Raw genomic sequence first — 22745 nt, 5'->3', positions numbered from 1 at the left:
TAATTTTGTTTTAACTTCATACAAAATGTTTCGTATTATGGAAATAATCTGAATCTTTACACTTGGGGGTGTGCCTGAATATATAGCACCGAATATTGATTCACATGAATTTTTCTGCCTCGATTTGACCAAATTTTGGGTTTCCGATTTTAGATTTATTCATGTACCTTATACTTTAATGTATGTTAGCACATGAGTCCGAAAGTCATTCGTCATGTAATTATGAGGCCAAAAGTTTCTATGGATGAAAGCCATTATTTGATTTAAAGTAACTTTTGGCATCACAATCTTTAGATTTTTTTAATAGTTACTTCATAATTAATAACACAATTATGACTTTTTCTTGTAGGTTTATTTCTCTTATTTGTTATTAAAATAACTGCTGTTAAGTTAATTTTAGCTTGGGTTGTAAGTTTGAAAGTTGTTTTCTACGATTCTGTGAGGCCGAATTGTACAAAAGATGAAAATAATTTTAGGCTAGATAGTTCACCACTCTGCCAATTATTTATTTTTATTTATACTATTTTGGTGTGGTATAGCAATAATAATGTTCAACAATCAAGGATTTTACAATTTACTTCCTTTATCGCATCCCCTTTGCTCCAGCCTTACTCCGCTCTTTTCCACTCCTTTCATCCACCCAGCTTCTCTTCCATCTTCATTCAATATTTCTGTTATACTTTCCTTTTTTCTTTAATTTCGCCCTAGTCTTGTAGCATGTATTCTAAAGTCTCTTGCACTTCTCCACACATCCTATATATTCTTCTGCTTTCGCTTAAGCAAAAGTTATTGTTTCTTTCTTCATGTCCACCCCTCTGTCTAGCAATTACTTTTTCTCCTTCGTTCTTTCTCTCTCTAGGTACCTTGGCGTTGTTTCTGATATTATCTTTAGACGAGTATAACCCCCATTGTACCTAGGTTCCTTTATACTCGCCATTGGACGTATTTGTCCTTGTCGCCACTTTCGAGGAGACCTTTACTTTTCCACATCTCATTCATTATTTCACACAGTCTTTCAATCAAATCATCCGTTCTAAACGTCCATACATCATTTACCAATCCATTCCTCCCTGGTCTTTTCCCTCTTTTCGACCCTCCAACTTGTTTCCATATTTTTTCCACTGTAATGTTCGGCCATTCTTTCTCTCTCAGCATTCTCGGTTTAACTCTTTTGCGCTACAATACTCTCATTTCCACTCATTAGTTTCATGAAATGGTACTTCCATTGTATTATTAGCATTTCTTCACTGATCATGTTTTTGTTTTTCCTTATTTTGGTTCTTGCTCTGATTTTATGGCTTTTATTTTATTTCTTCTTTCGGAATCTCTTCTTTTTTTTCTTCACACCGACCTGTTATTATTTCTTGCTGGACAGTACTCTGCTTTTTTATCTTTCCCTTTTTACACCTTCGTAAACATTTTCTTTCTTATGTTTTTAAATCTCTGCATCTATTAACCCGCCATTTGTTTCTCTTTTCTGATTTCTTCGTTATAAATCCTTTTCTTATTGCTGCTTTTTCAGTTGTTGTTTTTAATTCTTCTATTTTATTTTAGCTTACTTCTTTTGAATTCAATTTCCAACATCTTTTATAATGCTCAGTTCCCTTCTCCTTTTTATCTACTTCCTTACTTCTATCCCTCAATTTTACTTCTTATAGCATGTGGTCGGAATCAATTCTTTCTCCTAATTTAAATGTTTCGGCTTCTTCAATTAATTTCCATAGAAATTTTCTGTCTTTATTTAAAATTTTATCTTTAGATTTTTCTGTGCGTTCTCCGCTATATTCCCTGCTTTTGTTGCCTATTTTGGCGTTAAAACCATCTCCTATCAGAAGAAATTCTTCGTTAGACTCTTCAATTTTTTCTTAAATTTTTTTCTTCAAATTTTTTTTTAATTGCAATGCAATACAATATGCAAATTCTTTTTTTCTTTTATCTTTCTTTCCACTATGCGTTCCACTTCTATTACCCGCTCTTCGATTTGTTTTATATCTTTTGTCACCCCTGTTATGGATCCCCCACTTGCTTCACCCTCAACTTTTCCTTTTTCCTTGTTCAATTTATTCCCCTTACTCTTTAGTATCCATGTTTCTGTTAATCACACAAAATCAAAATTTTATGTACTCATTAAATAAATTCTGTTTATTTTTCTTAATAATGCAATATTTCAAACAAGCAATTTTAAACCCCATTTGTCCTCCCCGCTTTTCTTTTCCATTCCCTCTCTATTTTTTTTTTATAATTATTACCCCTTCTCTTTATGCTTCCTTGCTCAGTTAATTCCAACTCTCTTTGTAAAATTTTTCATCCAAATTTCCCTGTCTTCATTCCATGTCCTCAACTTTCCGTTTCTTACATTCTATAGCTGTTGTGTATCTTTTTTTTTCTTTCTTACTCTCTAACTTCTTTCTGAATTTTTGGCTCTTCTACTGTCCAATTGTTTTCAGTTGCTTTATATTTTCTTTAATTTTAGATAAATTTCCAACATTCTTCTGGAAATTACTACCTTCAAACAACTTCTCGTATTTATATAAAACCTAGTCATAATATTAGCTTTGTTAAGTAAATCATCTATGCAACCAACTTTTATACTTAACAATCTTTTCTCAAACCAAAATTGTTAAAATTACTGTTAAAAGATGTCACTGGATGTGCGTGAGTCCAAATGTTACGTTGAATGTGTGAGTCACTTCGGCCTCAAAAGCTACGGCGAGGCCGAAACTTCCAATTTGAGCCCAAAAGTATATATACGTGAGAGAATTTGAGGTCGAAAGTTATCATTAACATATATAATACTTTATATTTGGGGGCAAAAAACGAAAATAAAAAAAAACATGGAAAAAAAACATTAATACGCAACCAAAATATCACCGTTTAAAAAACGTAGAGGCGAACTTATTCGTTGGTAATATTTCTAGGAGATTCGTAGACCTGGTAGCAGTCTACGACCAGCTTCCTTAGGCATGTTAATCCCCTCGTGGGGGCTGTTACTTCCACGGATTTCAGTTTGCGCGCAAAGGCTGTCCCAAGATCTTCTAGCGCTCTTCGATCGTTTCTTAACAGAGCCATCTCTACTAAATCAAAGGATTCGCTGAATTCTCTGCTATCGCTTTCTTCGTCTTCTTCGGGCCAGTTTTCACTACAAGCTCGGCACGTGCAAGTAAAGTAAAATTGTTCCTGGAGTTCGATTTGACGTCTTCGTTTGGAGGTTGTGCTGAAGGTACATCTAGAACAAATTCTGGAAGGTAATTATCTGAATGAAGTATACGAGTATATAAGATGTATAATGTGCTAGAAAAATCAGGCTGTAATTTAAAAGGGTAGTACTGAATATATTACAATTTCGGTCAGTATGAAAATGCAAATTGTATGTTCAATAACATATTGGGCGATAAAATATGAGTAATAAATAAAACGGGTCCAGGGAGTAACATATCTTGAAATGAGCAGCTTAATAAATAGGTACTTGAATTTGTGAAAAACCAATTGGATAGTAAAAGAATAAAAGAAGTGATGGAGATACAAGTGTAATTAGTCGTCTCATTATCTCTATATTTTATTACTTCCCGAGCGTAAGCAAAGGAAGTATTGTAATCGAGTACGTCGGCCGACTCTGTACTTTTACGTATTCACGATCTTCCATGACCCCTAGAGGACGAAGAAATAGGTCTCCCGTTTCCGTCTGTCTGTCGGTCTGTCCGTCTGCCTGCCGTCCCGGATTTTTATTAGACAGATAATCTCCGAAAGTACTGGACCAAGTGTTGTGAAATTTTGTACTTATATTAGGAATACCATGTAGATGGTAAAACGCTGACAAAAATTTGTCTAATCATCTCCACCACTAATGCGATGACGTCACTTCAAAATTGTACATAGTAAATGGGTTTTAAATTGTATAAAATAACATAGTCCTACACATGTAGTTTATGACTCCGAATTGAGTTTTTACCCGAAACGTCCAGATTTTTGGAAAAAAAATCAAAATTAGGTAACAACATTTTGACATTTAATTTGGAATCGACAAAACCGAGTGCTTTGAAATCTTGCAGATGGTTTATAGTTATGATAAGCATGATAAAATTTTAATCAAAATATATTTACTTATCCCCTCCAAAAAATTGATGACGTCAGCTCAAAAGTTTCCCGAATAAATCCTACCTAAAATGTACAAAATATGATGAGTCTGTACTTGTTATTAATCTTTCAATTCATATTTTTTGGATTAGCATATCCAGGGTGACTCAAAAAAATTAATGAATGCATCAATGTATTTTATTGATTAAATCAGAAACTACAAAACTAAATGCTTTCAAATCTTGGAAATATTTTAAAGTTATCATAAGCATGGTAAATTTTTGATCAAAATGTATTTGCTCATCCCCCCTAAAAAATTTATGACGTCACCCCAAAATTTTGCTGAGTAAATCCTATCTAAAATGTACAAAATTTGATGAGTCTGTACTTGTGATTTATCATTCCATTCATATTTTTTGAATTCACATATACAGGGTGACTCAACAAAATTAATGAATGCGTGAATTTATTTTATTGATTTAATTAGGAACTACAAAACCAAATGCTTTGAAATCTTGGAGATGTTTTAAAGTTATCATAGGCATATTAAATTTTTAGTCAAAATGTAATTGCTCATCCTCCCTAAAAAATTGATGACGTCACCTCAAAATTTTGCCGAATAAATCCTATCTAAAATGTACAAAATATGATGAGTTTGTACTTGTGATTTATCATTCCAATCATATTTTTTGGATTTGCAGATACAGGGTGACTCAAAAACAATAATGAATGCGTGAATGTATTTTATTGATTTAATCAAGAACTACAAAACTGAATGCCTTGAAATCTTGGAGATATTTTAAAGTTATCATAGGCATGGTAAATTTTTAGTCAAAATGTATTTGCTCCTCCCCCCTAAAAAATTGATGATGTCGCCTCAAAATTTTGGTGAATAAATGCTATCTTAAATGTGCAAAATATGATGAGTCTGTAGTTGTGATTTATCATTCCATTCATATTTTTTTGATTTGCATATACAGGTGACTCAAAAACAATAATGAATGCGTAAATTTATTCTATTGATTTAATCAGGAACTAGTAAACCGAATGCATTGAAATCTTGGAAATGTTTTAAATTTATAAGCATGGTAAAATTTTGATCAAAATGTATTTGCTTATCCCCCCTAAAAATTTGATGACGCCGCAACAAAATTTTGCTGAAAAAATGCTATCTTAAATGTGTAAAGAATGATGAGTCTATACTGGTGATTTATCACTGCATTAATATTTTTTAGATGTGCTTATACGGGGTGTCTGAAAAAAGAATTACTTAATCAATTATTTTATTGATTAAATCAAGAATTGCAAAACTGGATACTTTGAAATTTTGCAGACGTATTTGTCTTAAATTACAAGTACTATAACTGTGTGCCTGTTATCTGTTCACGCCTGACAATGTTTGCATAGGCTACATATTATACACTTCGACCAATTTAATAAGCAATCATAGCAATCGCAAAAAAAATTACAAAGATGTCAACGCCAAATAATGACAAAATCGAAAAAATTAATACTCAATTTATTTTAAAATGCCCCACTACAAAAATGTAATGCTAAAAAAAAACAAAATAATCATGCAGTCGTCACGTTTCCGACTAGAGGGAAGTACTGTCTGAACCCTTTAGACCAATTTTTTTAAGTTAAATGGGTAATTTTATTGTACCATTATTGTTAGATTAAATTTGCACGGATATGTTAGCGCCGCTTGTGATGGATGTCGCGACTCAAAGCTGAGCTTGAGTTGAGCATCGTGTGGTTGGAAGCGGGGCGAGGTCAGGAGGCGTGCAAGGAAACTAGCATTGACTGGTGGATGCGTCATTCAATATCTGAGATTGTACGGGATACGTTGTAAAAAAGGAGCGGCGATTTAATAATTTGTTGTGACGCTGTGTTTTAGAGAAACATAAGGTAATATCAGAAGTGGAATAAAGACCTGACAAAAGATTATAAGTTAGTGCTTAGAGAATTTAACCCATGTTGTCATAATATCGAAGAGTGGCTAGACTCTGTCGATGAATTTGCTCACATCAGGTTTCAGAGCAGTTGTGAATGTCAAAAGTAGCTAAAATAGCTATTTCTTAGCGCTAAAAGGTAAAGAAAAGGGACGACTTTTCGTGCAATTTTAATTATTAAATATGTATAAAAATATAATAAAATAAACATTAAACTCTGGAAAGTGAGAACATATTATAAATTATTGTAAATATTAATTCTAATCAAGTTTTCTTCTTTTGTTTAAAAAACTAATTAAATCACTCTTTCTTTTTTTAGATGGACTTTTCTATTTTACAACATTCATTTTTAAGACTTTCCCCTTTTAGACGGTATTCGCTTGTGCTCTGTAAAATCGTTGGTCCTACAGCCGCACTAGTTAGGTCTTTTGCTTTCAAGGCATCAGCCAGTAGTTTATTGTCTTCAGCACACAGTTTTTTGTTTCGCTTTTATTTGATTTTTTTTTGGTTCCAATTCCCTCGGTTCAAACTTCAATTTTTGTTGTTCTTCGTCATCTCTTCTTTTCTTCTCTTCAACTTTTCGGCTTTCTTCTAAATAAGTTATGTATGAACGATATGCATTACATGCCATTGATATAAGTCTTTTATCTATAGGAAACAAATAAGGTTTATTTGAGTAAGCCACCATGCCACTTTTTATATTTAATCGGGCATTTAACATTTTTTCAGACATACGACATTTATCATCTGTTAATACTAATGCTGATTGAGAAAAACCTCTTTCTATATCAGCGCTGCCATGGGGAATTGACAAGACAGCATTAACAAACTTTTTCAGTTCTGGATACTTTGGTAATGTTAATAATGATTTTTTTAAATCAAAAACTTTAAACCAAACGTGATCAACACGTTGCGGTTTTTGGTTTAAAACTTCTCGAAAACATGTTTTTGACTGTAACAACTTGTATTCGGTAATTAGCATATCAGTATCAATTTTTGCAATATTTATAAATTTTGTCAACTTGGACAAGTTATAGACTTCCCTATGATGAGTAATATTGGCAACATTTAAACAACTAAAATATTTTAACTCTTGTATCTGAATTAGAGATTTTTGGATCAAATATTTGCTGGAATTTATATAGAATTTCTAAATCTGTTTTAAAAGCAAGAGACGATATTTCTCGGATAACTTAGAAATTTCATCTTGAGCATCAGATCCACAAATAATCTCTGTGAAAGGTAAATAGGTTTGGCGTACAAAAAATTCGTTGATATCAAAATTATTGAAAGTAACGGTAACATCTTGCTTGCAAAAGTTCATTAAAAGTGATACTATTAGATTTTTAATTTCATCCCGCAAGACGTGGACCGATGGCTGTTGCTTTTTAAATACTAGAGCAGTGGTTCGCAAACTTTTATTATTGATGACACCCTAAAATTTTAAACAAAATTTGGCGGCACCCCACCAAGAACAGTTTTAATTGTAACTAATTTATTATCAAAAACACTTTATCACATGTTTGTATAATATGTAATTGATGTTAAGATTGTTTTATAAATATTTGTTAGCCATCTTACTTCAGTATGAAGAAAATTAACATGTTCAGAACACATTTTCCATTACTGAACAGTTGTACCATATTAATAAAATCAGATCATCAATTATTATTTTTTAAAGTTGGTTCTGTGCTTATATTTATAAACATCATTATAAAATTTTCGCGGCACCCTCTTGGGGGATCCGCGGCACCCTAGTGTGCCGCGGCACCCAGTTTGCGAACCACTGCACTAGAGTAAAACTGGTGAAATATTTGCAAACAAACAACTGTGTAAATTGCAATTCTGCTTTCATAGTGGGTTGTTTTAATAACTTTACGATATCTCTGTAACTCGTACTATCTGTTGTGCTTTGATGCTTTTTTGGAATATATCGAAAAAAATATTCTTCTAGGACATTCCACATTTCAAGTATTCGAGATATTGCTGGACCAATAATTAGCCATCTGTTTTTTATATGTTTAAGAAATCTTTTAGGGGATATTTTAAATTTCTTTTGTATATTTTCAAAATCCTCTAATCTTGTAGGCCAGCCTAGAAATCATCTTCTTACTCAATATTTTCTACAAAATATTTAACTTTACTTACCATGAAAATAATAATACAACTTGATGACAATTTCATTAACATTTTCAAACTCTGCTAACCCCTTGCAGAAACTATTATGAATTGTATGTATTGCACAAGTTCCAATATACACCAATTGACGAGAATTAACTCTTCATTAAAAAGTTTAAATATCTTTTTATTTGTATTGGGACCGTCGCTTCTAAGAGATATACATTTTTTTTGTGGCAGGCCAGCATTATTAATTGCTGTTAGAATATTATTAAAAAGAACCTCAGCAGTACCATGACCCATAAAAAACGTTTCTAGAGAGAAATCGAACAGCAACTTGCAGTTTTGTTTATGAACTATTAATTCCAAAGAACTTTTTTACTAAACCGAAAACTAAATTTTGATATAAATTTTTCTTACTTTCTGCATTGGTGGTTTCATCATATTGAATACAATAATAGTTATGTATTATACAAGTGACAAAAATAAGCCAGTATAAGTGAGTGAGTATGTATGACACGAGCATGATAGTGCGAGTGTTATACTGACTCACGAGCCTATACTGGCATTTTTGTCACGTGTATAATATTAAATTTTCTCTTATACCTCCTTACATTCTTTAATTTCCTTCATAAAATGTAAATATATTCGAAATAAAAATATGTAGTTTGCGGCAGTTACTATGACAGAACTGTAAATAAACAATTGTGGAATTAAAAAAATTGGTCTAAAGAGTTTAGACTGTACTTCCCTCGCTGTCGGAAACTTGACGACTGCATGCCTATTGTATTTTTTTCTCATTACATTTTTGAAGTGGGAATTTAAAAAAAATGCGATGACGTCATCAACATTTTTGCAAGGACACTATATCAGTTGGGATAGATGTAGTGTAATACTAAGAATAAAATTATTGTATTCCCAAATTTTCGGGAAAATGAATTGGGTCGTTTTGAATATTGATTTGTTATAATCAATAAAATAACGAAACAATTTACTCACGTATACGGCGCCGGTGTGTAATATGTAGAGAGCGGATTTCTGTCGGGCTAGGCAAGGCCAAACTCGGTACGGCTCGTACGGGATGCGAATTCATTGCGGTTACGGACTGCACTTCGTTTATTTGAGATTAGAATAACGCTGTTTCGTTGCACTCTGCTGTTAATTCCCGTTCTCATTTACTTAGCCGTTTGATTAATAAAGCGTTAATTATATTTATGGAATTAGTACCGATTAAATTCAGTGATTATCTATCACCCGCTATTGAGTCCCCGCGATCCAGCGCGTCCCCACCTATAATCGTGACGTAGCCCGACAGAAATCCGCTGTCTAGTAATATGAGAGGCAACTGAAAATCGTTTATGTATAAACATTCTTAATTTAAGATGACAAGCGTAACAGCATACGTGAGAGTCAAACAGAGAAACTGTAAACAAAACGACCATCGGTTTTATTGCTTCGACTTCCGCTTATTATATAAAACATTGAGTTTTATTTTAATTTTTGACAGTGGAATTCACAATTGGTTGATTATAAACATGTCTATTCCACATTCGCGGAACCTAGACAGCGCACACGTCTGTAATGTTAAAGTCGATGTAAATAAGCGTGCTACTCTTATGTTTCAACCGAGTTTTTACTTTAAAAAATTTTGTGTCTACCAAATTGGGTTGGTCCAATGTAATACTAATAATAAGTGTTGCCTTTAATTTAATCAATAAAATAAATTGACTTCATTAATTTTTTTGAGCCACCTCTTAAGAAAATCTAAAAAATATGAATGAAGTGATAAATCACAAGTACAGACTCATCATATTTTTACGCTTTAGATAGGATTTATTCGGTAAACTTTCGAGCTGACGTCTTCAAATTTTTCGAGGGGGGATTAGCAAATACATTTTGATAAAAAAGGTAATGTGCTTATGATAACTTTAATACATCTCCTATGTTACAAAGCATTCGGTTTTGTAGTTCCTGATTAACTCAATAAAATAAATTCACGCATTCTTTAATTTTTTGAGTCACTCTGTATATGCAAATCGAAAAAATTTGAATGGAATGATAAATCACAAGTACAGACTCATCATATTTTGTACATTTTAGATAGGATTTATTCAGCAAAATTTTGGGGTGACGTCATCAATTTTTTAGGGGAGATGAGCAAATACATTTTGATAAAAAATTTACCATGCTTATGATAACTTTAAAACATCTCCATGATTTCAAAGCATCCGGTTCTGTAATTCCTGATTAAATCAATAAAATGAATTGACGCATTCATTAATTTTTTTCGGTCACCCTGTATATGCAAATCGAAAAAATTTGAATGGAATGATAAATCACAAGAAGAGACTCACCATATTTTGTACATTTTAGATAGGATTTATTCAGCAAAATTTTGGGGTGACGTCATCAATTTTTTAGGGGGGATGAGCAAATACATTTTGATAAAAAATTTACCATGCTTATGATAACTTTAAAACATCTCCAAGATTTCAAAGCATTCGGTTCCGTAATTCCTGATTAAATCAATAAAATAAATTGACGCATTCATTAATTTTTCTGAGTCACCCTGTATATGCAAATCGAAAAAATTTGAATGGAATGATAAATCACAACAAGAGACTCGCCATATTTTGTACATTTTAGATAGGATTTATTCAGCAAAATTTTGTGGTGACGTCATAAATTTTTTAGGAGGGGACGACCAAATACATTTTTATCAAAAATTTACCATGCTTATGATAACTTTAAAACATCTTCAAAATTTCAAAGCATTCGGTTTTGTAGTTCCTGAGTAAATCAGTAAAATAAATTTTGCGCATTCATTAATTTTTTTGAGTCACCCTGTATATGCAAATCCAAAAAATATGAATGGAGTGATATATCACAAGTACAGACGCATCATATTTTGTACATTTTAGATAGGATTTATTCGGCAAACTTTTGAGCTGAAGTCATCAAGTTTTTGGAGGGGATAACCAAATATATTTTGACTAAAGATTTATGATTCTCTTTAGAGCCTTAAAACATCTGCAACATTTTAAAACATTCTGGTTAGCAGATTCAAAATTAAATTGCAAAATGTTGTTTTATGATTTTGATTTTTTTTCCAAAAATCTGGACGTTTCGGGTAAAAACTGAATTCGGAGTCGTAAATTACATGTGTAGGACTATGTTATTTTATACAATTTAAGACCCATTCTTTTATCCTTTCCTCAAATTTTCTCCCTGTTTGTCCGATGTATACTAAGGGGCAGTCACTACAACTTAACATGTAAACTCCAGAATTCGATTTCTTAGGTGACTTGTCTTTACTATTGTTTATCAATTTATGTAAAGAATTGTTGGTACGGAAGGAAATTTTATAGCCTGCATTTTGCAGTATTTTTGCAGTTTTAATAGAAAGTTTTCCAAAATGAGTTATAATGTTATACTGATTGGTTTCTTTAATTAAAGGATATATTAATGTTGATGTGACTTTTTTAATTTTCTTTTTTAACATATTATCTATGATCTCGTCGGACGAGAAGAGAGCAAAATTTGAATTTTTTCGTCACAAACGCCCCGCAACATTCGCAAACTAACATAACTATACTTGTTCTTAATATAGTGTCAATTCGTTCGAAATTATCAGAATTTGAAGTTCTTTTGGCGGAAGAAAACTGCTCACTAGTTGGAGTATCAGAACATTTGTTGTATGACCAAGAACCGGAAACTCTGACTATACAGAACTTCTCTACAAAATCGTACTATTCCAGAAAACCCTCGAAGCACGGAGGCTCTCTAATACTTTCCAGAAATGACGTAAACTGTAAGAGTATTGAACAACTAACTCAACTCTCCGTAGAGAATCACTGTGAAGTGTCAGCAGTAAGTGTTAGTATCATTGGAGTAGTGTTTATAAACTTGTACAGGCCACCATCTGGTGATTTTGACTTATTTTTGAATGTTTTGTCCAAATTATTCGGCATAAGTAACTCACTTGAATTAAATGTTGTATTAGCAGGTGACTACAACGTCAGGTTCGACTACGACAATCAGCAACAAAATTTGTTGTGCGACTTTATGCGCTGTCACGGGTTAGAATATATTGTAAACTTTCCAACTCGGAAAGACTCGTGTTTAGACAATATTTTTACCAATATAGATTCATCACACTACAAGATAAGTCCAGTCAAAGTACAAATATCTGATCATCAATCAGCAATAAAACTAAATTTGAAGCTTTCTACATCTTCAAATAGAAAATTGTTAACACAAAAAACCATAAGACCGATTACTGAACTTGGTAAAAATAACTTACATAATTCACTAACAACCGTTGACTGGAGTTTTGTCGATGACACTAGCTTAGATATTAACATTAAATTTTCTAGGTTTACTGAAATCGTTACGTATTACGCAAATCTTGCTTTTCCAGAAGTTCACAAAAAAATTAATAACAGCAAAAGCTTTAATAAAATAAATTGGTTTGATAAAGAATTATTTGAAATGAGAAACACGTTGAATTCTTTAAACACAATGGATTCTGTTTCAAAAACCGAACAAACTAGAAAAGCAAGAAACGAGTTTCGTACTCTATACAAAAGTAAGCTAAAGTCCAAGAAAACTTACTATAATAAAAAAGCTATCGAAAACTCTAATAATAAGAACAAGGCAATGTGGAAAACGTAGTAAATACTCACAAGCAATAAACAATCTAGATTGCTCAATTACTAGCAATGAATTTAATAATTACTTTACAAATCTGGCACCCCAACCTCCTGCAACAATATCAAAAATAGATGCTTTAAACTTACTAGCACAAAAAGTCCCACTATCCAATTCAGAAACTTTTAGTTTTAGTGAAATTTCTTGCATAACAACCAGAGATGTCATAAATAGTTTAAAGAAAAACAATTCGAATGATTTCTATAACCTTAATACTAACCTGTTGAGTACAGTTAAAAACGTACTAATTTCCCCCCTAACAAAGTTAATAAATATCTGCATTTGGGAATCTATTTTTCCTGATTGTTTAAAAATGGCGGTTGTAGTTCCGATATATAAAAAAGGTGACTTGAATAACCCAAGTAATTTCCGCCCAATTGCACTACTGCCAATTTTTTCGAAGGTAATAGAAAAGGTACTATTTCTTCAATTGAGCCGCTATTTCGAAAGTAAAAATCTATTCACGGGAAATCAATCGTCACCTTAGAACTGGTTTGCCGCATATCCAGATCGCGTCCGAGGGATTTTCGCCTCTACTGTTTGGTGCAGATTTGCCGCATGTCGCACTTGGGCGAAGCGAAACATAGTTTAGATTCAGTGCTAATTTGCCCCATGTCCAAGCAGAAATCGATACAGTACCGTTATCCGTTTTTACGTACTTCCTTGCTGTTTTGCTTTTCAGCGTTAGGTTTGGGGTTGGGAAAGAAATCGTATTCAACTTCACGCGCAGAACAATAAGAATAATATGAAATAAATAAAAAAGAGACTTAACAATTTTGATGAATGTGAAATTAAAAAAAAGCAACTGTAATTTGTGCAACTCTTTTTCTGTTATAGATGTTACAAATATTTTCAAATTATTAGATTCGAAATTTTACAAATTTAAATTTCAAATAGATTTGTTGTTCGATAAACAAATAATTTAATTTTTTACTAAACAGTAACATTTTTCTTTAATTTTTTCTCGGGAATAATGATTGAACTTATTTTCTCTAAAGTTTTAGTGAACAAGATTTATAACGCTGCATACCAGTAAAAGAGTTCACAATTTTTTGTAGTATTCTTATTTGTAGAAACGATATTTCTACATCAATAATCGCAAATAATAGATACATTTTTAATTTTTTAAATTAAAATGTTGTAAAAGTAATATGAAAATTTAAATTTCGAAGCAAAATCTGTTCAGGTGGATTTTGCTTTGGTATTTATTACTGGAACGTTTACAAAAATCAGTTTTTGACATAAAATGCTTGCAAATTTGAAACAGAATTGGAATGTTTCTTGACAATCATGCCTAATACATTTTTGACTTGTATCTTTTAAAAAGAATTATTTCCGAATTTATAGCTATTTACAATTTACGACTTACTTCAAGAATAAATTCCGTATTAGAATTGTACCTATAATAACTAAATAGATGTATGTTGTTAACTCATATAAGGTACCTTACATCGAAACCAGTAATTTGTTTTTTAATATGACATTGCCTTTCTTTATCATTCTATTTGTCTAACAATTATTGTTGTGCAATTATACGCGTGTAAATAAAAATAACTTTACAATAACTTATTTATGGGTACATTTTTTTACCAATTAATTTAAGTGAATGGTTATATGTAATGGTAATAATAGCCGCATAAAATTCACTCACTGTTTAGGTATACCAGATATCAAAAGCTATTAAATCCAAATGTTATTGTTTATTTTTTTTATGTCTCGAGCGTAAGCTAAGGAAGTATTGTAATCAAGTTCATCGGGCGACTGGCTACTTTTATGGCTTCTCAACGTTTCATGACTCCTATAATACGAAAACATAGGTCTCTCGTTTCCGGTTGATAAAACGCTGACCAACATTTGTAATCATCCTCCCCATCATATAACGTCATCTCCAACTTTTACAGCAATAAATGTTACATAAATTTAAAAAAATAACATACTTTTTCATTTGTTGTTTATTGAGTTTTTACCCTAAGAACCAGTAGCGGCTCGTGGTCTTTTCGTTAGGGGAGGCAACATTTTCGTTTCAAAATTAGCAGGTATTAATTAACATGTTCGCAATTACTTTTGTTAAAATACAGATTATTTATCCATTTTTATGAAAAGAATACAAATAACTCTGAGTCTCTACACTTTTCGAATAAAAAATATTTAATTGCTTCCCACAAACCAACGAAAAGGTGCAAAAACCACAGAATTTGCTTTATTAGCATAAATTTTAATTCATATGATCTAGAGCTGATTTAAATATACCTATTAATCAATTAATTAATAAAGTTCTGCTCAAATCTGGGATGAGAGATTCCTAAATCTTTAACATACAACTGTTCGTCGTAAGAAAACCGTGCTTAAATATTTAAACTTTATAAGAAATTCTACAATGTCGTTAGAGAATTAGAGATTCTTATGTTCCTATCAGCATTGCAAAACTGACATTTTCATTGTCCTAATGTTTTCAAGTTAACTTAAAAGTTTTAATACATAACCTTGGCAATGCAGATGCAGTGAACACCTTTTCTCGCGTCTAATTAATGCACACTAAATGCATTCAGGATCCCTGTTCAGCATTGTGCAGTTTCACCGTGAGATTAAAAAATTCGATCTGATTGGTTTAAGGACGGTAGGCGTTGGTGCCTCCGCTGGCGCTTTGATAAAGCACTGTTGACTATTGTCTTTCTCAAAAACATATTATCACCACTGACTAATTATACTGAAGACATCCGTCTATCTGAGGCATGCCTCTGTCTGAAGCTGGCCTACACGGTGATGATCAGCGCTTATTCCTGTCGAAAGCGCGCACTTCAAAATATGTTACCAAGACGCGTTTTAAAAAATCACAGTGTTCTATAAATAAAAATTATTTGCCATATCGTTAAAATATATTTGAAGTTGACAGATATTAAAACAAAAACTAATAGTCAATTTTTCCAAGGGAGGCACTGCCTCCCCTGCCTCCCCTGACGAGCCGCCACTGCTAAGCACCCAGATTTAATTGAATTACCATAACCCTAATTTCTTGAGATTTTTAAAACAGGAGATACTACATACTACATAAAGAAAGTTAAAAGAATTTGAAGTAATGTAATGATACTCTTTTTACATCAACATACTATTATTTATCAATTAATTGGGCATCGTCCAAAATACTGTTCATAAATTATAAGTGCAGGAAGTTTATGCAAAAGCATGCAAATACATTTTTTGCGTATAATAATATGTATTGCTTTATTATTAAATATCTACTCATTTACAAGAATTATTAAAATTAGTAAAAAAAGTATTCAAGTCTCTGTCTAGTTTAATACCTTACCTTATTAAAATAATAAGTTTAATCAATTATGTAGTTAGCAAACAATGACGTTTAATTTATACTTAGTAGGGTTCACGGCATTAACTTTTCACATTGCATGTTTAATTCGGAGTTATAATTTGAGAATATAATTTACCCGTTTATTTTTGTAGTTTAGTAGTACTTCAGCAAATTTAGAAAACTGTATGTTATTTAAAAATACGTGACAAATCACGAGGCCAGGCAATCTAGAGATCTGACTGCTGGTTTGCGCGGGAAATACTGCATACTTTTTAGATAAAAGGAGTCTATGATAAGCGCACGTAGGAGATGATAGACAGAGAGCTAATATATAGAGCTAATGTATTGGAAAGAAATAGGACAAGTTTACGTGCGCACATCACAGCCTCCCTTTCTTCTCTAAACAGTTTGGGATCATACCATAGTATCATAAATAATAATTGACAAATAGTTCGCAAAGGAATCCAACGGAAATATTTATACAATTGTTTACAACTACCAGTACAAATAATTCTTTCATTTTCAACTGAAAAGCGTATAACTATATTAAGTACTAGATATTATGGAGTTAGGGGTAATCAAATAGATTTGGGTTGCAGTCAACATAATTGTCACTGATACATAAGACATGGAAACGAATGATATCAGTGCTAATTTTCTCTGGTTGCCCGACAATAGCTACTTGTAGTCAATATCCACGTAATGTAATAAAATACTGGAATCTAATTGTTTGAGACAACAACCTATTTTTACCCGAGTGTTCTTTATCAGTTTGAATATTTTATATAAAAAATTACATATTAAGCTGCAATTTTCGTAGGACTACAGCGAGTCAACGAGCCGCCATTACTCCGCCAATGCAAAGAAAATATCATTTTATTATCCTTTGTAAAAATAATTCCTTTCTGTAAAACACATTTAAATTTGGTACTCCGTATTTCGTTCACAATTCACCATTTAACAATGGAAATTAACAATGCAATATTTGGATTCTACAATTTTTAGGTAAAATGAATGACTGCAATGAGTTTTATCAAATGTAGATTTTATATAAAAATAAAGAAAAATAAGTCTCTTTATTTTAAAAATATTTAGAAAAAATCGAATCAAAACTTCAATAACTTAACATTCATTGTTCGTTATACTTAGTTAACTACTTCACCACGCGATTTCTAATATCGTTTCAATTTTTCATTTATTTCACATTATTAGTCCTTGCCGTAGTACTTGTTCTGCGCGTGAAATTGTTTAAGAAATCTTAATGTCAATTATCTCTGAAAAATGTATCTATTATTATCTGTAATTATTGATGAATTTTGTTGACTAAAATTTTAGAGAAAATAAGTTCAATCATTTCCGAGAAATCATTAAATAAAAATGTTACTGTTAAGTAAAAAATTAAATTATTTGTTTAACGAGCAACAAATCTATTTGAAATTTAAATTTGTAAAATTTCGAATCTAATAATTTGAAACTCAATCTTTCTTAAAATTTGTAATATCTATAACAACAGAAAAAGAGTTGCACAAATTACAGTTGCTTTTTTTTAATTTCAGATTCATCAAAATTGTTAAGTCTCTTTTTTATTTATTTCACATTATTCTTATTGTTCTGCGCGTGAAGTTGAATACGATTTCTTTCCCAACCCCAAACCTAACGCTGAAAAGCAAAACAGCAAGGAAGTACGTAAAAACGGATAACGGTACTATATCTATTTCTGCTTGGACATGGGGCAAATCAGCACTGAATCTAAACTATGTTTCGCTTCGCCCAAGTGCGACATGCGGCAAATCTGCACCAAACAGTAGAGGCGAAAATCCCTCGGACGCGATCTGGATATGCGGCAAACCAGTTCTAAGGTGACGCAATTCGGATATCGAAAAAGCTTGTCCACGGTAGACGCTGTTCTTAAGTTACAAAAGTATATAACATCCTGCTTCGAAACAGAAGAAACAGCAGTCGTGACATTTCTTGATCTGTCGAAGGCTTTCGATTGCGTGTCACATAACATCCTTCTGGAAAAATTATCTGCGTATAAGATTGATGAAGAAAGTTGCAAATTACTAAAATCATATCTAGGGAATCGTCAACAGTTAGTTAAATTTAACAAAACATTTTCGGAACATCTGCCGATTTATCAAGAAGTACCCCAAGGTTCCATTTTAGGACCTCTCCTATTTTTAATTTTTGTGAACGATCTTCCAACTAACATAAACTCGGATTCAGTATTATACGCAGACGATACAACATTGTTGAACAAATTAATATCGGACGTAGCACCAGAAACGGTCAGTGCTGAAGCGCAGTCGGAAGCCTTTGATTGGTTCACAGCGAACAATCTTGTTCTGAATGTTGACAAATCAACTACGATGATTTTTTTTTACTTTGAAGAAAGTAGATATCCCTCGCAGCTTTCAATCGAACACTAACTTTCTGGGCTTTAGTTTGGACTCTAAACTCTCATGGATTAGTCATGGAGAAAATACTGCAAAGAAAGTCAGCAAAAATATCTTCCTATTGCGACATTTGAAAGAAAATTTACCCAGAGAATATTTACGCAACATTTACTTCCCTTTATGTGAGTCACACTTGCTATATGGAATATTATTATGGGGACATACTAGTATACGTCATAGACTCTTTCAATTGCAAAGAATAGCAATTCGAATTGTTTCAAACTCAAAGTACAGAGAAGATTGCCGAGAACCATTTAGGAAGCTAAATATAATGACGCTACCTTCTTTGTACATTTTTACTTGCCTAAACTACTATAAAAAACATGAAAATGAATTTTCTGCCCATAGTGACTTTCATGAATACAACACAAGACATAAAAACAATTTGTGCCCGAAAGAAATAAGACTAAGGAAGTCCCAGAATGCGGTTAATTATTTCATTATAAAGTTTTATAATAAGATTCCACATTACCTTAAAAAATATAACTCAAAGAATTTTAATAAAGCAATAAAAAAATTGTTAATAAGCAGTGCCTACTACAGTTACGACGAATTTCTGGAAGACAAATCTATTGTGTAGTAAAATGTTTTGTTTTTATGTTGTTGGTATTTATTCACGTTGTATTTATCGTATTTTATAAATTTTACATTATATTTAATTATATAATATACTTTTCCCGACATGTACAAATATCCCGTCTGGGATGTAATGTATGAATAAAATTATTATTATTATTATTATACACTTTACACATATAGTAGCAAAACGATTAAGACATGTCCTGCGAATTGGTGGGAATGAATACAACATGTAATGAATATTGGTGTTACGGTTACTTTTCGCAAGCATGGACAATATTACAGTTACTGTGAGCGAACAATGATTATAATATTGTTACTTTTAACGAGCATTCACTTAAAACATTCTGTTTCATACCAAGGTTCCTTAATAGTGACTAGGTTAGTGCATACAGCGAGTTTGTGGACAGACCTGTTACAGAGGGAAGGGGGGCCACCACTCGTATAGCCGTGGTTACGTCCTGGCTACAAACGTTTTGTAAACACAATGCCAGTTTCAACAAAATCGCTCGTGGAAAAAGTGACTAGATTTAAAATTAACCGCGTAGGAGGGACTTTCTACGTCATCAACATGTCTCTTCAAGGTCATGATACACCCTAACCTAATCACTATAAAGGGACCTTGGTTTCATACTAAACTGTCAATTAAGGGAAAACTATGAGTTCGGTTTCTATACCGTAAAATTTTATTCTAAGATTTTGATTCATAACAGATTTGCCCTTTAGTTAAATTTTACAAATAAAATGGAATACAAATTTCAAACACATGTGACTTCGACACATTATAGACTTGCAGCCTCTTTCGCTAACAGTGCTTGAATGTCTCTGATGTGAATCTAGAGTGAGTAACAAAAGCTGCCCACTCCACAAAGAAGGCAAATCTACGTTACAAAACTGTCATTCTTTCTGGCGCTAAATTTAAATTGAACCGGGACACTACACATTTAAATTAGATGTCATTTTCATTCCCCCAGCTAGTAGATCATGTCTTAACAAAATGTTTCATTAATCGGCGCTCTCGTAAAGTAACTGTTTAATGACGAACTGAAGGTTATAAATTAAAAGTTTTACAGCATCTGCTCTGAGGTATCGTCATAAAACTATCAATGAGGATGATTACAAAAAGTTTTGTTAGCTTTTTACCATCTACGTGATATACATTATACATATATACAATTTGAGAACAATCGGTCCAGTAGTTTCGGAGATTATCTGTCTAACAAAAATTGATACAGACGGTGGACAGATAGACAGGTAGATAGACAGACAGTTAGACGGACAGACAGACGGAAACGGGAAACCTATTTTTTCGTACTCGTAAATATGAAAGTAGTCAGTCGCCCGATAGATTCGTTTACAATACTTTCTCAGCTTACGCTCGGGTAATAGAAATATAGAGATAATAAAATACTAGTCACAGCCCAACACATTGAGAAAAAAATAAACGGCTACGTTTAGCATTGAACAGATAAGTGCAGGGTCGCTTGCTCGTCTGAAGCTCACTCAGCCACAAAACTTGATATTTAACTTTACTCGTACGAGATTACTACACCTTGTAATTTTTTTTTGTAAAAATTTGTAGAACCTATTCTCCATTTTGTAAAACCCTTACGGGAAAAACTCAAAGCGGATTCGTACATCACAAGTATAGGAGTGAATATATTATTGTACAACAATTAAATCATTTTGAAGTAGAATTTTTTGAGATAATGTCATCAAATTGTTGATAGGAATGATTAGCCAAATTTTGATTAGCGATTTAACGTCTACATGATATTTCTGATATACAAAATTTTTCAACAATCTGTTCAGGATTTTCGGAAATTATTGATCAAATAAAAATGGGTCCAGACAGATAGACAGACAAATGAAAACGGGAGACCACTTTTTCATACTCTAGCGGTCATGAAAATTCGAGAAAACATGTAAGTTTAATTACTCATACAAAACTGAACTCACCCATAAGAAATACAACATTGCTCTTCCTTTTTTATGGTTCCCAGTGCCCTCACGACAAGTCTCGGTCCTTCTTGATAGAAAAAAGCGTTCGGGTAACAAGAATGATTAAATCCACTGAACAAAAAGTATAATCCGCGTGCGTAAGTAATCATTTCGTATCCCTCCAGTGTAGGCTCTAGTCGATTTATTACAACCCCATTAACATGAACAACTTGTATGATCAAGGGCAACAAACCCTTAAACATCTCCTCCATGCCCTCCAAATCATTAAACAAATCCGTGTGTTTTTTCAGTAGAACATAAATTATACTAGAAACCCATGCAATAGTAAAGTGCATCCTCACTGACAGCGAATTAGTGTGGGCCTCCATTTTTATAATTTCTTCAAGGTCATGTGACTTGTTCTGACGGAACTGGATTAATACTAATAAAGTTATTTTAAGGCCCAAGGCGAGGCCGTCTTTGATGGATTCTAGGCGATCAAGTACGTCAGACAGGCAACATTCATATTTGTGCGTTTTACTAGCTACAAATTTGCAGTATATGCTACAGTAGAGAGCTTTAGCACATGCGTCGCACGATATTAAGTTATAGCATACTTTTAAACATTCTGAGCAGTAAATGTAGTTGTCTTGTAGCAGTACTGCAGTGTACGGTTTATCGACGAGTACGACTTCGCCGATTTCAATATCTCGTGTGGTCGTTACGTGTCTACCAAACTTGTTGTCAGTGTGGATTTTGAAGGAAGTATTATCACATGCAGTTGCCTGTACATGATAGTTTGGGTATGCAAGTACTTGCGTTTTACGGTTGGAGTTTTGTTTTTTGATGACTTGTGAGCGTCGAAGTGCCAGTTGGTGGGTAAATTCCTGCGAATAGTCGTTATAAAACGCTCTTTCAAGGTCCTAGAATATTTGGATGAAGTGTGAAAACAGAACAATTACTAGGTACTCACAACTAAACTTTCTTGATACAAGCCAACTTTTGCCAATACTGCGGATCGACCAGAATAAGCTAAGGCTGTGATTCTTTTGCTTTTGGCCGAGGCTATGGCTGCGGTATAGCTCTCAAGCGCTTCTACATACCTATTCTGTTTGAAATGAACGTTGCCACGTTTTCGTATTTCTGTCGAATTTGAATCGTTTTTGTTGCTTGTCAGCACTGCCTCTTCGTACATTTCCCACTGGATATTCTGGTTGAGCAATAAGTTTACCCTTTGGAGGTTACATGTACACTTTTCGAAACTATATTTTACTTGTTGGAAGATAGTTTCCATCTCATCCATTTTGGGGGTAATGATAAATTCAACTATGGTTAATTATGGTCGTTTTGATCATGTGATGGAAAATTTACATAACAACGTGTTTTTTTTATAATGGTTTGAAATATTCCACAACTATGGCTGTTAATTCTGATTATTTTCCAAAAGCAGGATCGCCAACAGTTGTCAACGTCAGACGTTAAAAACAGGAGTAACAAAAAGGAAATTTTTGCGTGAAACCAGCATAAATGGGTAAGGTTAGACCGAGTTAGATACGGTTACGTAACATTGAGCTGTAATAGTATAACTGGAGAGGGAGAGGGAATAGC

General features: G+C 32.7%; 1 protein-coding gene across 2 annotated transcripts; it reads right to left on the bottom strand.

Moving 5' to 3' along the window:
- Window positions 1-2817: 2817 nt before the first annotated feature.
- Window positions 2818-22501, bottom strand: LOC135119440 (histone-lysine N-methyltransferase SMYD3-like). 2 transcript variants are annotated; one of them, XM_064043855.1, is made up of 3 exons: window positions 22111-22501; window positions 21156-22060; window positions 2818-3238 (listed from the first exon to the last, which is right to left on the bottom strand). In XM_064043855.1, exons 1-3 carry the CDS (start codon window positions 22438-22440, stop codon window positions 2896-2898), a joined length of 1578 nt encoding a protein of 525 aa, XP_063899925.1. In that variant the 5' UTR covers window positions 22441-22501; the 3' UTR covers window positions 2818-2895. The 2 variants fall into 2 exon arrangements, with proteins under 2 accessions (XP_063899925.1, XP_063899926.1); XM_064043856.1 differs by having other exon boundaries at window positions 2818-3226.
- Window positions 22502-22745: the final 244 nt, after the last annotated feature.

The sequence above is a fragment of the Zophobas morio genome, unplaced genomic scaffold (genome assembly GCF_036711695.1).
Source record: "Zophobas morio isolate AGI-343-1 ecotype UQ-CSIRO unplaced genomic scaffold, CSIRO_AGI_Zmor_V1 ptg000264l, whole genome shotgun sequence".
Lineage (NCBI taxonomy): Eukaryota > Metazoa > Arthropoda > Insecta > Coleoptera > Tenebrionidae > Zophobas > Zophobas morio.
The sequence above is the reverse complement of the archived record's forward strand: the minus strand, read 5'-3'. Positions and strand labels throughout refer to the sequence as shown.

Coding starts and splice junctions, on each gene's coding strand:
- LOC135119440 (XM_064043855.1), bottom strand. CDS start 22,440: ATGGATGAGATGGAAACTATCTTCCAACAAGTAAAATATAGTTTCGAA. Junction 22,061..22,110: donor TGTATCAAGAAAGTTTAGTT/GTGAGTACCTAG, acceptor CAAATATTCTAG/GACCTTGAAAGAGCGTTTTA. Junction 3,239..21,155: donor CAATGTTGTATTTCTTATGG/GTGAGTTCAGTT, acceptor ATTACCTTCCAG/AATTTGTTCTAGATGTACCT.